The sequence below is a fragment of the Barbus barbus genome (assembly GCF_936440315.1).
Source record: "Barbus barbus genome assembly, chromosome: 48".
Lineage (NCBI taxonomy): Eukaryota > Metazoa > Chordata > Actinopteri > Cypriniformes > Cyprinidae > Barbus > Barbus barbus.
In genome coordinates this window covers 22466620-22485851 of record NC_136726.1, presented here as the reverse complement: position 1 = coordinate 22485851, position 19232 = coordinate 22466620, and the positions used below count along the sequence as shown (strand labels likewise).

General features: G+C 38.9%; 1 protein-coding gene across 1 annotated transcript in view; it reads right to left on the bottom strand.

Moving 5' to 3' along the window:
• The window catches only part of itga11b (integrin, alpha 11b), a 53216-nt gene that overhangs the window by 7693 nt on the left and 26291 nt on the right, over positions 1-19232 (bottom strand). The window contains exons 13-21 of the mRNA XM_079412021.1: positions 14036-14179; positions 10187-10390; positions 9924-10054; positions 8484-8650; positions 5237-5376; positions 3046-3156; positions 2878-2963; positions 1944-2136; positions 180-275 (exon numbers count right to left, since the gene is read on the bottom strand). Coding sequence (XP_079268147.1) covers positions 180-275; positions 1944-2136; positions 2878-2963; positions 3046-3156; positions 5237-5376; positions 8484-8650; positions 9924-10054; positions 10187-10390; positions 14036-14179 — 1272 coding nt within the window. The remainder of the gene's footprint in view (positions 1-179; positions 276-1943; positions 2137-2877; positions 2964-3045; positions 3157-5236; positions 5377-8483; positions 8651-9923; positions 10055-10186; positions 10391-14035; positions 14180-19232) is intronic.

Genomic DNA, 19232 nt, shown 5'->3' with positions numbered 1-19232 from the left:
ATCATGGCAACACGTTTGTTGGCCATTTATCTTATAAATATCATGCCATATGCATATGTTAATTGAATATCACGGTATATAACATTGCCATCTGATACCTTCACTAAACTATGCAACCACCACTTGATTGATCAGTAATATTCAGACTAGTCAGTTGTTACAGGTTTGAGGCGTCTCACCTGAGCAGAGGACCTCATGAACGGCGCGCTGACGTTGCAGATTCGGTAGAGACTCGTATCAGAGTTCAGACACTCGATCGCAATGTCCGAAGGTGCCTGAAAAACAAACTAATTTTCAATTTCAAACCAATGCATTTCTGCTGAGACAAGCCCACAAAAGAAGATAATTCCAATACATTATGGAGTAAAAATAGACAAAAAATGAATTTAGTAGTCAATATACTGACTTTAGACGTTTTATCACTTGAACTACAGCCCATGTAAACTAATTTTACAATTTGGTTCATTAATCTGTCATATTTCATCCATAAAAAGCCTTAAATGTTTAGAAATTAAAATTATTTGAATTTTTGATCTAAATATGCATCAATTGCCATTGGCTGTTTTTTAGTGTTTTGTGCTATGAGCACCTATTCGTTTGTGATTTATGGATTTTTTTTATGTATTTGAATGGAATTTTATTTATTTTCTATTTATTAATCATTAATATAATTTCTACTCGATAAAATACAGTATTTTAGAGCAGTATTTACGTAACAAAATTTTAATCAATTTATTTATCCCAAAAAAAAAGGTATATTAAATATTTCTATGAGTTTTGCATGAAGATTTGATTTAATTGTATTGACTTTCCAGGTCTAGAAATCACACTTTTAAAAGTCCCTCTTATATCCAGGTTGATCAAGACCATTGAAACCCTGCTAATTAAAATAAATGGCAGTTGTTAAGAGAACCAATTAAAATAAGACATGATTTCAGTTTACATCTTGATTTTTAGCTTACAAAGATTTTAATTTACCAGTGATTTTATATTACTTTTTTTGTCAATTGTGATGACAGGGATCCCTGTTGAAAAATCCAGTATATGCTGGTTAGGTATGTTTTGAAGCATGGCTGCTGGTTTGAGCTGGTTTAAACTGGTCATGTGCTGGTCCTAAGCTGGTCCTGAGCAGGAGCTAGCTGCTTAGGACCAGCACATGACCAGCTAAGGACCAGCTCAAACCAGCAGCCATGCTTCAAAACATACCTAACCAGCATATACTGGATTTTTCTTTAAGTCTTTATAATTACTTTAATTCAATTTCAATTTGATAATTTGCATTAAAATATCCCTTGCATACACTTTTAAAAATAAAGGTGCTTCACTATGCCATAGAAGAACCTTTTTGTCTAAATGGTTCCATAAAGAACCTTTAATATCCGAAGAACCTTTCTGTTTCACAAAAGGTTCTTTGTGGCAAAAGAAGGTTCTTCAGATGATAAAAAGCTAAGAAATAGATGCTTCTTTAAAGGACCTTTGACTGAATGGTTCTTTGTGGAACCAAAAATGGTTCTATGGCATCACTTTAAAGAACCTTTTAAGCACCTTTATTTTTGTATTCAGTGTATTCAGGTTGTTCTTTAATTAAAATACCAGTTGTCAAGGAAACAAATTAAAATAGCTTATTTTATAGCTTGTTTTGTCTATTTTTAAATCAGTTTAACATGTCTTTTAGGGCTGTTTGTGTGGTATACGTGTTGCTCAGTCACTTATCAGGTTCCAGTGAGATTAGGATGCTGCCTATGAAGTCACTGAGGAAGTTCACTAGGCTGTGGATCGCATCCACACACACGACTCATAGTTTCCCTTTCACTCTTGGCCTCTTTATCAGCAACCCCTTCCATCTCACGTTTGAATTCCTTCTTAAATGCTCTAAACCCTCATAAATACAGGTGAAGCCTGAGACTTAGATCAGGGTGTTTTTCCAGAAAACAAACCCTCACCACCAGACTGGAGAACTGGAGGTTTGGAGAATGCGTGATGTGCAGGATCGTGCCGTATGCGTTTTCTCCTCGGTTCTCTAAACGCGCCTCCACCAGAACTTTCCTCCGGCTGGCCTCCACCAGACGCTCGCCGCTCGTCCTCTGATGGACACACGGCGGCCACGAGGAGCGCTCGCGTCGCCCACAGAACTGCCTGAAAGAGACAGAGACACAACAACAGGGTTTTTGAAGGTTCCATCAAGGTACATTTAAGACTTGTTTAAGACCCTTTTAATGAATAAATTGAGGGGAACACAATGTCAAAAATATAACTTCCAACAGATTTGCATTATTTTTAATTAATTTTACAAAAAAAATAAAATACTGTAGTTTGTGACTTGAATAGTTTGGCTCCCAACCACTAGAATATGACAAAAAATATTTTTTTTACTGTACCATCTGATCACGATACCAAAAAAAAAAGTGATGTTCGTCTGTATTTTTGTCTTGTTTTTCGATGCAAATGTCTAAAAGTCTTGTTTTCTGGGAAATTGATCAAAAATTAAGTGAGTTTGATTAAATAAGAACAAAATATCTGCTAATGGGTTCAGAAACTTTGACCTAATTCACAAAGGTTTTCATTCCCCACTGACAGATTGTTTTCATATTTTAAGCATAAACTCCCTTAGTTGTGTTCAATTATTCAGAAAACATGACTTCATATATTTATTTTGCATCTCAAGTAAAATTATCTTGATTAAAGGATGATATTGTAGTGTATGCCTTTATGCCCAATTTAACACCTTTTTAATGCCTTAATTTATCAATTATGAATTTTTAAGACCTGCTGAAACCCTGCTTAAGGACTGAAGTGTTTCAATGTGCGAGTAAGAGCATTGTTTTTGTTGAAGAGCAATGTTTATGAGCATTGCAAATTGTGCGTTTGAGGACAAACCTGCGATCTAATAGGTCAGAGCTGCTCTGCAGGATGAGGTTGGGAATGCACCGATCGTCATTATCACAACCGTTCCAGAACGGTAGCTGGAGAGAAAGAAATGTCATTTGGAAGGATGCAAGACAAAAGTGTTACCAGTCTGTGTGTGTGTCTGTCTGTGTGTCTGACCTCTGACTGCAGACTGGTGGGCCACCCATCGTCCAGCACCGGCCCTTCATCTGTGTTCTGCAGGCCTACGTTAACACTGAAGATCAGGGGTCGCGTGTAATCTGTCACTTCCTGTATGAACAAACAGTAAGATACCATTCAAGCACTGCAAAGATGAGTTTTTACTTCATATTTTGTCTTGTTTTCCAGTACAAATATCAAAATATTCCTAAATTTTAAGTAAAAAAAAATGCACCTTGATTTAAGAATGTTTAGATATTTCTACTCGAAAATAAGACAAAAATATTGAGTATTTTATTTTTTGCATTAAACAGTTTCCATATTGCACAAACATCAATATTCATGAAAATTAACACGTGATCATCAACTATTAAATAACTATTAGTGGGGTAGAAACTGAAATATTTGCTGTAAATGTGAATCAAGTATGACTGGAATGGACATTTCTAAATCAATACATTTTTATTGCATATAATTACATAGTTCTCTGGAATATTTCAATCTGATTGGTTAATTGCAGCATTGGACATTTAAATATTTGTGTGTGAGTCTGTATAACTGGCTAATATCCTACATACACTAGCATTAAAAAGTTTGGGATTGGTAAGCTTTTCTAAATGTTTTTGAAGTCTGCGTTTATTTGGTCAAAAATACAGTAAAAACAGAAAACGTGAAATATTATTACCATTTAAAATAACTGCTTTCTATGTGAATCATTAGAAACATCCAGTCTTCAGTGTCAAATGATTCTTTATAAATCATTCTAATTTGCTGGTTTTCTGCTCAAAAAAACTGATTATTTTCAGTGTTGTAAACAGTTAATATTTTTGTGGAAACTGTAATACATTTTCTTTCAGGATTCTTTGATTAATTGAAAGTTCAAAATAACAACATTTATTTAAAAGAGAAATCTTTTGTAACATTATCAATGTCTTTACTGGCACTTCTAATCAATTTAAAGGTGGGGTATGCATTCTTTCAAAAATGCTTTAGAAAACGAGTCGGGGCCGAGTACCAAAACAAACTTGTAACCAATCAGGAGTAAGGGGCGTGTCTACTCATGATGCTGACAGAGAGAGGGCGCTCATCAGTGCACAGGACGGACATTAGCCGAGCTGAGTGACGACAGAAAGATAGAGATGGCGGATAAATAACAAAAGAGGAAAACGTCTGGGAACAAAAGGCGGCTTACACCGTGTCTACACCGGACGCGGCGCCACAACAGCTAAAGTCTGTCTACACTGGACACGACAAAGCGACCGTTGAAAATCATTTGAAATTTGTGTCAATATGTAATGAATAGGAAGTCGTGGCCTAATGGTTGGCGAGTCGGACTCGTAATCGAAAGGTTGCGGGTTCGAGTCCCCGGCCGGCAGGGATTGTAGGTGGGGGGAGGGAATGTCCAGCGCTCTCTCCACCCTCAATACCACGACTGAGGTGCCCTTGAGCAAGGCACCGAACCCCCAACTGCTCCCCGGGCGCTGCAGCATGGCTGCCCACTGCTCCGGGTGTGTGTTCACGGTGTGTGTGTGTGTGTGTGTGTGCATTTGTTCACTACTCACTGCTGTGTGTGTGCACTTGGATGGGTTAAACGCAGAGCACCAATTTCGAGTATGGGTCACCATACTTGACAATATGTCACGACTTTACTTTTACTTTTTTACTTTTTAATAGAACGCGGCAGCAGTTACTGTTGGGGATTTGTCATGCTGCTGTGCAGCATCCAATGTAAACAGCGTCACTGATTATAATGAGTTCTATAGTAGCCTATTTTGTCGCGCCGCACTGCGCCACTCACGTCCGGTGTAGACACGGTGTTAGGATAAGGCAAGAAGTAGGACCCGTAAAAATATCGGATCAGCTTTTCTCGATCGGTGAGTAACATTGGTTTTGCTTGGTTTCACAGAGCTTATCATTGTCGTATGTATGTGTGATGCGGAGCTAGCAAAATAGACCCTTTTGGTGTAGGGACATGTTTGTTTTGGTGATTTCAAATGTCAACATTGGCTACCAGAAATCGCTTACCCCACCTTTAATTCATCCTTGCTGAAAAAATTATTAATTTTTCGCAAAAAAAAAAAAAAGAGAAAATCTTACTGACCCCAAACTTTTATACCTCAATGTAGATGCTAGATTAATTAAAAAAAGAGCTGACATGGATAAAAGGATACATGTACAGAAAGTGGCTCACATGAACATGGAAATACACTTGCTGGCAGTACTCTGAGTCCGGCCTCAGGGTGACGTCTCTGGGCTGCGGCTCTTCAGTGCTTTCTAACATGGCTCTGGGGAAATAGCCATTCTCCTCGAAACCAAAGCTGTACTTCATCGCTGAACAGAAATACAACATCTCAATGTCAACAATAGCAACATCTCTGTTTATGTTCCCATTTCCAAATGTATAGTTATTTTACAAAAGCAAATCCGGTTCATAATGCACCTTACACTTAAAAATAAAGCTTCCAAAAGGGTTTTTTTTTTTTTTTCACAGCAGTGTCATAGAAGAACTAATTTTGGTTCCCCAAAGAACTTTTCAGTGAACTGTCCCTAAAAGAAAAAAAGGTTTTCCTTATTTTCGAAGAACATTTTATATATATATATATAAAATCACTATAAAAAGCCTTGTCAGATTCCATGGACTTTAAAGGTTCTTCAATGAACCATTAATGCCAATAAAGAACCTTTATTTTTAAGAGTGTACAATGAAACACAGCAACCAGAGGCTTTCAACTCAAACTAAAAAAAGAAAAGAAAAAAAAAGTCAAAAAAGCACCTTAAGAGTCTCATAATAGTCTATATGACTTTTGAAGTCATATGATGCTTTTTGCTGTTTTTGTCACAATTCTGAGGAAGATTCATTTAGTTGTTTGGCACTGTACCCACACAGAGAAATTTTGGTTAGATTTTTTTGTGTTCATCCAAACTCATTTTGTAAGTGACTTTCCTTTCCATTTAAATATGTTTTCTTTGGACTGCTTCACAACTCAAAAGAGGTTTTACTAAAAAAAAATATCACGCTTTGAAGTCCCAATCAGAATCAAATGATTCACAAACCCACAAAGTCCTGATCTAATTCAAATGATTTGTGATCCACGCTCCAAAGACCTGATCTGAATCAAAAGATTCACAAACCCGCTCCGAAGTTCTGATCTGAATCAAATCATTCGTGATCCACGCTCCGAAGTCCCGATCTGAATCAAAAGATTCACAAACCCGCTCCGAAGTTCTGATCTGAATCAAATCATTCGTGATCCACGCTCCGAAGTCCCGATCTGAATCAAAAGATTCACAAACCCGCTCCGAAGTTCTGATCTGAATCAAATCATTCGTGATCCACGCGCCGAAGTCCCGATCTGAATCAAAAGATTCACAAACCCGCTCCAAAGTTCTGATCTGAATCAAATCATTCGTGATCCACGCTCCGAAGTCCCGATCTGAATCAAAAGATTCACAAACCCGCTCCGAAGTTCTGATCTGAATCAAATCATTCGTGATCCACGCTCCGAAGTCCCGATCTGAATCAAAAGATTCACAAACCCGCTCCGAAGTTCTGATCTGAATCAAATCATTCGTGATCCACGCTCCGAAGTCCCGATCTGAATCAAAAGATTCACAAACCCGCTCCAAAGTTCTGATCTGAATCAAATCATTCGTGATCCATGCTCCGAAGTCCCGATCTGAATCAAAAGATTCACAAACCCGCTCCGAAGTTCTGATCTGAATCAAATCATTCGTGATCCACGCTCCGAAGTCCCGATCTGAATCAAAAGATTCACAAACCCGCTCCGAAGTTCTGATCTGAATCAAATCATTCGTGATCCACGCTCCGAATTCCCGATCTGAATCAAAAGATTCACAAACCCGCTCCGAAGTTCTGATCTGAATCAAATCATTCGTGATCCACGCGCCGAAGTCCCGATCTGAATCAAAAGATTCACAAACCCGCTCCGAAGTTCTGATCTGAATCAAATCATTCGTGATCCACGCTCCGAAGTCCCGATCTGAATCAAAAGATTCACAAACCCGCTCCAAAGTTCTGATCTGAATCAAATAATTTGTGATCCACGCTCCGAATTCCCGATCTGAATCAAAAGATTCACAAACCCGCTCCAAAGTTCTGATCTGAATCAAATAATTCGTGATCCACGCTCCGAATTCCCGATCTGAATCAAAAGGTTCACAAACTCACTCCAAAGTTCTGATCTGAATCAAATGATTCACGATACATGCTTTGTAATCCCAATCTAAATCAAAAGATTTGCGATACGTGATCCTATTGGAGCGCTTCTAAATAGGGAATAATTTTGTGACGCAATGTTTCAACTGATTTGGATTTTGAAAAGCTCCATTTCACCCATGTGCTTTTTAAAATCATTACAAGCGATGTCGAAATTTTGAATTGTTTTTCGCTAGTGAACTGCTTGAACTGAATGATCGAAGTCAAAAGTTAGAATTTGAATCAATCGAAGCAGTTCCAGCGCTAATAACTCACTCATTTGAATCAGTGTGTTTGTTCCTCCGCTAATGCGCCTTTAGCCATGTTAATACTATCAGTACTACTACTGTCTTGGCTTGCTATATTTATTATACTTTAAATAGTTTGACCGCTGCAATTCAGTTCAATAAATCAGTTGGAAGCACCCAGTCATCTCATACCACTGAAGTGGATGTTAAATTTATCAGTATATACTGTAATACATATTTGAGAACTGATTGTTGTATCTGATTGTACGAGTCTATACAGTGTGATAGTCAATGTAAAAAGAGCAGATGAACACAAAACAGCTGGATGTAGGTTTGATTTGGACATTGGTGGGGACACAACACCCCCATCCAACTACCCCAACATTTTTACATTTATCATACTCTTGACCACAGTTGACCACTAAATTCTACGCCCTTGGGAACAAACTCAAATGTAAGCCATTTTAGGCTACTTTTGGGTATTCTTATTTGGATATTTTTAAGCGACATTCTGCTAAGCATCTCCTTTTGTGTTCTGCTGAAGAAATCGGAAGAATAAATGACAGACTTTAAATTTTTGGAGGAACTAGACTTCAATTCGGACTAAAAATATGGCCAGTATTTGATAAAAGGGTGAATGCTATCTGTCTGTGACTCTCAGACACATTTATGCTCTGTCCTGATCTTATAAGTTCCAGATGGGAAATGTAAGGGATGCCTGACACAGTTTTATTATGGTTTCCAAGAGCTCCTCTCGCTCTAAATACTGGGACTAAAGTGTTTTCTCTTTGGCCGGAGGCTTTATGCATTAGGAAAAACTGCTCTAATATTAAGAAGTGACCTTTCGAGCAAACATCTGAAAGACATTACTCACAGGCACAGGACGCTGGAAAATACAACAAATGCGCATTTATCATTCAGCCATCTGATTGGTCAGTCATTTTCAGGTTCGCAGATAGAGTCCAGTTACATACCGACTGTTTTTGGATCCGTCATCGGTGTCTGCGATGTGATGTTCAGGCAAACAGTAGCCAACATACACGACACCTCTCGACCTCCTCGGATGCAGTCTTTATTAAAAACATTGATTTTCGAAGGCTCAAAATGAATGCTGATCCCCACGCGGATGACACTGCGAGACCTGTTTGAAAACACATGAAGTTATAAAACTGCCTCGGGAGAATTCAGGAGATTTCAATTATCAATCATTTTCATTTCTCCATAAATCCCAGAGGAGAAATACAAGCTGATAGAGATGAAACAATGTTAACATATATTAAAACTATAGAGCTAAAGATCTTTTGATGAGAAATATTCATGTTGAGACTACAATGGTCTTTTTTTGGAAGCAAGAGACATTTATTTTTGTTTATTTAATCTTACTGCTGTCTGTGAGAAACAACTATGATAAAGTATTAAAGATACTTCATTTGGGATTCCCCCCCCCCCCCCCCCCCCCTTTGTAATACCAGGATTATTATCATTATCTACAACTTAAACATTAAGAAAATTATTACTTGAAATAAATAGTAAAAAGTTAAATGAAACACAGATATAAAGAAGTATCTTTAAAAACCCAAATTTTTAACAAACTTTTTCATTTTCATTTAATTTAACTTGATGTTATAAAATAACAACTGAAATAATTAATTAAATCTATATGAACATACCTTTAAAAAAAGACAAAAACACAACAAAATGACTAAAACTTTAAATAAAATTAAAATGGCAAATATATAAATAAATATGTATATTATATATAATTAATTCAAAATATTAATACAAACTATAATTAGTATACCGATGATACTAAAATAACACTGTGTTATACGTTCACATCCATTTACATCATATTAAAACTGTCAATTTGAATATTTATGGGATTATAGTGTATTTTAATAATACTTCGTACAGTATTTTATATATTTTTATTTTCATATTTTTATTTTCGTGATGATGGCTCAAGCCACCAGTTTTATTTTAGGATCTTTGAGATCCAGTTATATTTTTAAATTAGATTTTTTTATATATATATATATATATATTAATTTTAAAATAATATTAATTTATTAATTTCTGTTTTCGTTTTAAGTTTAAGTAATTTAGTTGTGTCTGTGTAGTCCTTATTACTTTTTTCAGTTTTAGTTATTTTAGTAAAATTTTTGTAAGTTAAACTAAATGAAAATTAAAAATGTTGCTTTGGCAAATAGCTGAAATATAAGTTTTTTTTTTTTAAATAACTTTTTAAATTATTTTATTTCAATTTTTTTTTTTTTTTTTTTTTACTGTTTTAGTTTTAGTTAACTATGATAACCCTGTAAGACACAGCTCTGAAAATGGGTGCTAGGTTAAGCTATTGGTTCGTAAGTATGACTCTTAACTTAACCTGCCCCGTGTGAAATGTGTAAACTCACCAAAGCAGAACTGCGGCGCCTAAAGCACCCACGGACAGATCTATGAGCTCATCTCCATTCACATCCATCTTCCCATGCACACTGCGGCCGAAATAACGGAGACCTGGAGAGATGTCACCAGCGGCTATTCTCTGAGATGAGTGGTAAGAATTAAAAATGAACAAATAAGGTGCAAAAGGTTATACCTGTTATTATATTCTGTATTTTGGCTTCACTGGAATGCCGTTTAATCATGTTTATTAAATATCAGTGACTCACAATACCTGTTTGTATTTGGGTTGGATGCTGTTTTGTTGGCCGTAGAAGAGATAGATGGCTCCCTTGTGATTGTCTTCCAGTGGTGCACCCACCACCAGCTCACTGAAGCCGTCGCCATTCAAGTCCGGAAGAGCGGACATGGCCGCGCCAAACCGAGAATCATGGGTCTTTTCTGATGGTCCAAGAGTCCCATCTGGTATAAAAGAGCCCTGCGGAATAAACAGAGAAAGAAAGACAAGAAAATATTCATTAAAATAGCTGTGTTTAGAATCGAATACTAGTATAGTAATCTTAAGCATGCAACAATGTTGTCGCATGACCTCGTGGCATCCAAACCATCTCAGACGATTGTTTGAAGTTCATATTTTTGTTAAAATAATCAGTTGATCCATTATAATCAGTGATGCTGTCTACACTGGATGCGGCATGACATGACAGTAAACTACTGCCTCGTTGTATTTCTGACGTACTGACACAAAGTTCAAATGAATTGCAAGACCCACTTTGTCACATCCAGTGTGGACAGCCTCAAGCTGTTGGTTTATTTCGGAAATGTTTTGTTTGTTTGATTGTTTTAGCTAGTAGAAGGTATGAATGGCTGGTAACTTAAAAATTTAGCAGGCAAATTGGCTGGTGAGTACGGAGCCCCTTAGAGCTCATGGTGGTGGAAAGGTTTCGGGGTGGGAGGAAAAAATATTTTTCAAATCTTTTGCGTTCTCTCGCAAAACTTTCGTGTTCCCTCGAGAAACTTTGCGTTCTCTCGCAAAGATGTTTGCGTTCCCTCGCAAAACTTTGCGTTCTCTCGAGGGAACGCAAACATCTTTGCGAGAAAAAGTTTCTCGAGGGAATGCAAAAGATTTGAAAAATATTTTTTTCACCCACCCCGAAATCTTTCCACCACCATGAGCTCTAAGGGGCTCCTTAGGTGAGTGATATAATATAATATAATATTATATATATAATAAATGGTTTAAATTTAAACCATTTATAATATAATATAATATAATATAATTAGTGCTGTCAAACGTACTCGGTTACTAACGTAACCTCGGTTCCCTTAGATACGGGAACGAGTACTGCGTCGCTAGACGCTATGGGGAACAAATACAGTCAATACATGTCAATACAACAAATACATGCCATGAAGAGAAACGACAAACATAAACTGTCCTTGAGCAATAAGGCTCAGAGAGACCAATTATGAGCAGGAAGAATCCTGCAGGAGGCATGAGGACCGAACTCTTAGAGGTCAGTCCAGCCTAGAGATCATTTCAACGGTCATAAGTACAGCCTCAGCACCAGGAATGGGGCCAAGAGCGTTCTTGGAGAATCAGGCAATGCCTGAGGGGACCGCTTAAGACAGGCGTGTACCCTCTAAGCAGAGAGAACCTGAGCCTGTAAGGCTGGGACATCCAAGTTATAGAACCTGGCAAATGTGGACGGCGAGGCCCAGCCGGCCGCCGCACAAATGTCTGCTATGGACACACCACTAGACCACGCCCAAGAAGAGGCCACGCCTCTAGTGGAATGGGCTCTCACTCCAATGGGGCTCTGGAGGCCCAGGGAGGAGTATGCTAGTGCAATAGCGTCAACTAACCATCGAGATATCCTGTGGTTTGTGACCGGACACCCCTTGGTGCGGCCGCCAAAGCAGACAAAGAGTTGTTCCGTCTGCCTAAAGGGCGCGGAACACTCGATGTAAGTTTTCAATGCCCTGACCGGGCAGAGAAGGTTGAACTCTCTGTCCTCCTCAGAAGAGGGGAGCGCAGAGAGCGTAATAACCTGGGCCCTAAACGGAGTGTAGAGCGCCTTAGGGACATAGCTGTGTCTTGGCTTTAGGACGACCTTAGAGTTGTTAGGCCCAAACTCAAGACAGGGAGGGTTTACAGAGAGAGCCTGCAAGTCACCAACTCGCTTCACCGATGCTAGCGCTAGTAGCAGAGCAGTCTTGAGCAACAGTGTTTTTAAGTTTGCAGATTGTAGTGGCTCAAAAGGAGGGCCCTTAAGGGCTCTCAGGACCGTGGGCAGGTCCCATGCAGGGACTTTGAGGGGTCGGGGCAGATGGAGCCTCCTAGAACCCCTCAGGAAACGGACAACCAGGTTGTTCCGGCCCACTGACTGTCCGGCTATAGGAACGTGAGAAGCTGCTATAGCTGCCACGTAGACTCTGAGTGTGGAAGGGGCGTGGCCCTTATCCAACAGTTCTTGTAGATATGACAATATCACTGATATGTCACATGTTGTCGGGTCCTCACTTGACACCAGGCGGAGAAAACCGATCACTTAAGGGCGTAGAGGCGACTCGTGGACAGGGCTCTAGCCTGTTTAATGGTATTCAGGGCATTCTCGGGGAGATCTATTGAGTCCCATCGAGTGCCCATAGATGCAGGTCCCACAGCTCAGCTGGGGGTGCCAGTTCGTTCTGTTCGCCTGAGAGAGGAGGTCTCGTCTCAGGGGAATGGGCCACAGAGCCGCTATTAGCAGCTGAGATAACTCCGGGATCCAATGCTGGTTCTTCCAGAGTGGGACCACTAGAAGCACTTTGTGCCTGCATTCCCTGATTCGCCTGATTACTTGAGGAATCAGAGCAATCGGGAGAAAAGCGTATAGAAGGAGGTTGGGCCATTCGTGGGCCAACGCGTCCTCGCTCTTCGAAAAGTAAATTTGGCAGTGAGAGTTGTCTTTGGAGGCGAATAGGTCGACCTCTCCCCTTCCAAAGATTTGCCAGATTTCTTGAACCGTCTGTGGGTGGAGCATCCACTCTGAGGGGACGTTGTTCCGAGAGAGCATATCTGCTCCTTGGTTCAGCACGCCGGGCACATGAGCTGCTCTCAGTGAACGCAGGTTGAGATGTGCCCATACTAAGTGGTGCTCTGCCATCTCGAAAAGGCGTTTCGAGGTGAGCCCGCCCTGGCAATTTATGTATGACACCACCGTCATCTTGTCCGAGCGGACTAGCACGTGGTGTCCCTTCAGGACTGGCAGGAAGAGCTCGACATACTGCCATCATTTTGTGGCAGTTGATATGCATCTGTCCTTCTGCGTTCGTCCAGGAGCCGAAGGTCAGTTTGTCATTGCACAGAGCCCCCCAACCTGTGTTGGAGGCATCCGTCGTAACAACCTTCCTTCTATAAACCAAACCCATGGTCACGCCTTGTTCGAACCACCGCAGGTCCTTCCAGGGGGGCAGGGCTGACACACAGGCCTGGTCCACCCTGATGCGGATGCGTCCATATTAAGATTCAAGGGTATGAATGGGGTCATTTTTTATAAATTCAGTTATTATTTTGTCTTGTGGAGTATATGTAAACATCTGTTATGTGAAATAGCTTATTCAGGACATTACTAAATAAAAAAATAACATACAATTTTCATGATCCCTCTTATTTAGTTTCAATTATTAACACATTCTGTAAGGGTTATGTAAATTTATGAGCACAACTGTATATATAAAGACACACATACAGTATAGATTTTGAAAATATTTACATATATATATTCATATAATTTATATTATATATAAATATATTCAATATATAAACATTTTTCTTAAATATATACATGCATGTGTGTGTATTTATATAAACATAATAAATATACATAGTACACAAACATATATTATGTACACAAAAACTTTTATTTTGGATGCGATTAATCGAGTTTAATCGTTGCCCTGCACTGTAAAATATATCAAATGTATTCAGCTGTGGCTGGAGATTCAGCGAGAGTTGTGTAAACAAGCGGTGTATAATGAATACGGTGAATAGTTTCCTACTTCGAACATAAACCAAGTCTTTCTGTGAAGAATTATTCTTTGAGAAAGCATTATGGTGTTGTGTTTAGGAGGTTGTCACCTGTAAGCTGATGGTGTAGATGTTCACTCTGCCTTTCTCCCAGCCTTTGTAGAAGTACATGGGAGCTCCGACGAGTAAAAGATCCGTCAATCCATCGTCATCCAGATCGATCGGTGCCAGCTCACTTCCATAATACGATCCGATCTATAATTCACCAAAACACACTCTGTGAGCATTTGACATGCATATACGTTAGGCCATAGTCTATGTATCTGTTTTGGGTAGTTTCTAGATTTTCTTGATTGTATTAATAGGGCTGCCAACTTTTGAGTTCAACTTGGAGTGAGAATTCCCACAGCAGGTTGGGTGGGGTGCTATTTGGGGATATATATATATATATATATATATATATATATATATATATATATAGTTTTAACTGAAGGTGCTTTTGACTGCATGAGAAAATGGATCTGTGGCGTGAGAGTGTGAGAAAAGTGTCAATTGCATGAATCTGACGCTAAATGCATGAGAGTTGGCAGCCCTGATTATTAATGATTGCTAAGCAGTTGTTTTTTGTCCCATTTCAACTCTATGTGAGTTCCTCCATTGTAAATTTGAGGGATTTTCACCCATTTTATCAATTCACCGTATGAGAATCATTAGCGTGATCAATCACAAGACTGATGGTTTGAGGAATCATTCATGTCTGTAGCACAAAACTATGTGGTATGATTGGAGAAGCAATGCTTTTCAAACCATCAAATCATTTGAATCAATTTCTTGGCAAAAAGATTCACTGTTTCGGACAATGAGCACAATGAGGAAATTTGCACAGTAATGCAATGAAGTGAAGTGAAGTGAAGTGACATACTGCCAAGTATGGTGACCCATACTCGGAATTCGTGCTCTGCATTTGGGGGTTCGGTGTCTTGTAATCGAAAGGTTGTGGGTTCGAGTCCCCGGCCGGCAGGGATTGTAGGTGGGGGGAGTGAATGTCCAGCGCTCTCTCCACCCTCAATACCACGACTGAGGTGCCCTTGAGCAAGGCACCGAACCCCCAATTGCTCCCCGGGCGCCGCAGCATGGCTGCCCACTGCTCCAGGTGTGTGTTCACGGTGTGTGTGTGTGTGTGTGTGTGTGTGTGTGTGTGCATTTGTTCACTACTCACTGCTGTGTGTGTGCACTTGGATGGGTTAAACGCAGAGCACCAATTTCGATTATGGGTCACCATACTTGACAATACGACTTTGCTCAATGGCACCTCAGTCGTGGTATTGAGGGTGGAGAGAGCGCTGTACATTCACTCCCCCCACCTACAGTCCCTGCCGGCCCGAGACTCGAACCCACAACCTTTGGATTACGAGTCCGACTCTCTAACCATTAGGCCACGACTTTCCCCAATGAGACTTTCCCTGTGTTCTCCAATGATGTGCTCTACAAAACAATTGCAAGTGTTTTCGACCATAATGTATTGTTTAATGTATGTACAATATGTAGTCCTTCATGATTACAATAGTGCAGGGAGGAAAGATAGATAAGAGAGAAAGAGAAGAATGTGTGAAACAACACTGCAGCTGTCAGGAATGAGTGATTGGTGGAAGAGGACGAGGGGGCGAAGTCTACAATTATACTTCGACAAACTATTTCCCCGTCTAAATACCGTAAAGCCACCCAGCTCTATATCAAGCCGATGTAAAGCTGCTTTGACACAATTTGCATTGTTAAAAGCTCTATACAAATAATACTGACTTGACTTGACTTTCAAAGCGTTATGATGTTAGGAAGCCTCGTTTGATGATAAATACATGACTTGATTCGAAGCAAAAGAATCAGTAAGGTTTCAATGATTCGAGAATGAATGAAATGCTTCATAAAATTATTATTTTTCATTTACAATACATAGTATTGTACAATTATGGAAAATATAAATATTAAGTTAACAGCAGTTAATTAAGTTGTTAAAAATTAAGTTTTTTAGGACAAGAACCCCTTAGACAATAGAGACATGGAGCAGAGACCCCCCATACAAAATGTGTCAAGCAGAGCTACATATAAAGCATATAGCCTTCAATATTAATAGAAAGTAAACATATTATGATTAAGAATAAATTGTATGTACCCTAGTAAAAAAGTAATAACCTATATTTAAAATATATGTATTTCTTACTAAGTATAGTTCAAATCTAATATATTTACTGACAGATAACTCAATACTTAATGATATAAAAATTATAATTAAACTTTATTTGGCGTAAGTTTAAAATGTGTTTTAATGTCACTTTTGATGAGGATTTGATCTTTGAATAATATCAAAATATGCAAAATATTTAAAGTGTACTTGCAATAGTTCCACTTTGGCACAATTATATATACTAAGTTTAATTGTACTTCAGCACTATTTCAGCACAATTAATGTGCATTAAGTACAAAATTACTTGTTACAATTTAGCAGACTTTAAGTACACCAGTTTAGTGGCCTATACTAAAAGTACAATCGCATGGCATTTTATTAAGTACATAAATATGAAAATGTATTTATAGTATACTTAGCATGAAATAAATGTATTTGAAATACATTCAAGTATATTTATTTTTCACTAGGGTATATTAAGATCAATCAGAACTATGCATTTTACTGTCAGATGGACAAATTAATAAAAACATTTACTGGTACTTTAGTTTCTAAGTTTACTAAAATGTAACATTTTAATTTTAATCTATAGCCTGTTTTTCTATTGCATCAGTGATGAAGACACATTGTGCGGCAGGTTCTTCTGAACTTGCATTTCAACCCTGAAAGTTCCTGCCAGCTTTACAAACACCAGAAAACAGGAGACACACTTTATCACATTCCCGTCTAAGTGCTTTCCTGAGGGCTCACACACACACACACACACACACGGTCTAGTGCATAACAGGTTGATGGCTAAATGAATGTTGTGATCGGCGACCGGCAGCGTTTGAAACAGTAAGCGTTTATTGTGTGCATTCACTGCAGGCCATGCGTACACAAACACACACACACACACACACACGTGCAGATGAGATGCACATGGGCTGCAGAGACGCCTGCCCATCTGGAGCGGGTGACTGAGTCTAGACCTTCACACGCTGTCTCCTGTCCGCACACATGGCCCGCATTAATCTACTGATGTGCCTCTCCAATGAAACACGCCACCGTTTGAGAGAGAGAAGGTATGATGGAAAAATACAGACAGATGGATTAAAGAAGCAGTCAGGGTAAATGTGCACCATTTAGACCAAGTGCACACTACTACACTCACTAAACAGTTGCGGCACTTTTACATGCACTATTTCATGCAGATTAGCCCTAGATTATTGACAAGACAGCAATATTTCCATGGAACAATTAACCATCTGTGGAAAGCAGACCATAAATGGAATGTTGTTTAAAAGAGGCGATTGTGGAAGATTTGTTCTGATAATGGCAGGAGTCATTTATCAACAGATGGAAAAGAACATTATAACAAGGCTATTTTTGCACTGATTGTGCTTTTTCATTCTTGCACTTTCATGGGTTTCTGAGGGTTGTTGCCAAGGCATAGTTGTATTACATAGGTGTAGAAAGTCTTACATTTATTGTCATGGCATTTTATCTTATATGAAATGTGAAAATGAATAATAGTTTGTATGCCAACAAATCTTTTTAGGTATATAACAAGGATTATTAGATAGTCTTAATTTAAAGAGTGTTTTAATATCATTTAAATTAGTCTTTGAATTAAGACTATTTAAGGATCATTTTAAATCTTTACCAATCTTTGCCACTATCCTTCAACCCACTATTTTACCCATTTGTCAGTAATACGTTTTTAATCATTTAAAATATAATACAATTTAGTATAAGTATTTTGTATTTAGTAGTAAAATGTATAATTTTTGACATTTTCACAGAAGTTATTAGAAACATTAAAGTAGACACTTTATTTGCACTCTCTCTCTCTCTCTCTCTCTCTCTCTCTCTCTATATATATATATATATATACAGGTATATCTAAAAAAATTAGAATATGGTGAAAAAGTTCATTTTTTTCTTGTAACATTTCAGAAAGTGAAACTTTCATATATTTTAGATTCATTACGTGTAAAGTAAAACATTTCAAAAGTTTTTTTGTTTTAATTTTGATGATTAGAGCTTACAGCTCATGAAAGTCAAAAATCAGTATCTCAAAATATTAGAATATTTACATTTGAGTTTCAATTAATGACCATCCCTACAGTATAAATTCTGGGTATCTCTTGTTCTTTGAAACCACAATAATGGAGAAGACTGCTGACTTGGCAATGATCCAGAAGACGAACATTGATGCCCTCCACAAAGAGAGTAAGTCACAGAGGGTCATTACTGAAAGCTGTGGCTGTTCACAGAGTGCTGTATCAAAGCATATTAAATGCAAAGTTGACTGGAAGGAAGAATTTGGGGAGGAAAAGGTGCACAAGCAACAGGGATGACTGCAAGCTTGAGAATACTGTCAAGCAAAGCTGATTCAAACACTTGGGAGAGCTTCACAAGGAGTGGACTGAAGCTGGAGTCAGTGCATCAAGAGTCTCCACGCTCAGACGTCTTCAGGAAAAGAGCTACCAAGCCACTTCTGAACCAGAGACAACATCAGAAGCGTCTCACCTGGGCTGTGGAGAAAAAGAACTGGACTGTTGCTCAGTGGTCCAAAGTGGTTCAGATGAAAGTAAATTTTACATGTCATTTGGAAATCAAGGTCCCAGAGTCTGGAGGAAGAGTGGAGAGGCACAGAATCCATGTTGCTTGAAGTCCAGTGTGAAGTTTCCACAGTCAGTGATGATTTGGGCTGCCATGTCATCTGCTGGTGTTGGTCCACTGTGTTTTATCAAGTCCACAGTCAACGCAGCCATCTACCAGGAAATTTTAGAGCACTTCATGCTTCCTTCTGCTGACAAGCTTTATGGAGATGCTGATTTCATTTTCCAGCAGGACTTGGCACATGCCCACACTGCCAAAGGTACCAAAAGCTGGTTCAATGACCATGGTGTTACTGTGCTTGATTGGCCAGCAAACTCGCCTGACCTGAATCTATGAGGTATTGTCAAGAGGAAGAAGAGAGACACCAGACCCAACAATGCAGATGACCTGAAGGCCGCTATCAAAGTAACCTGGGCTTCCATTACACCTGAGCAGTGCCACAGGCTGATTGCGTCCATGCCACGCTGCATTGATTCAGTAATTCATGCAAAAGGAGGCCCAACCAAGTATTGAGTGCAT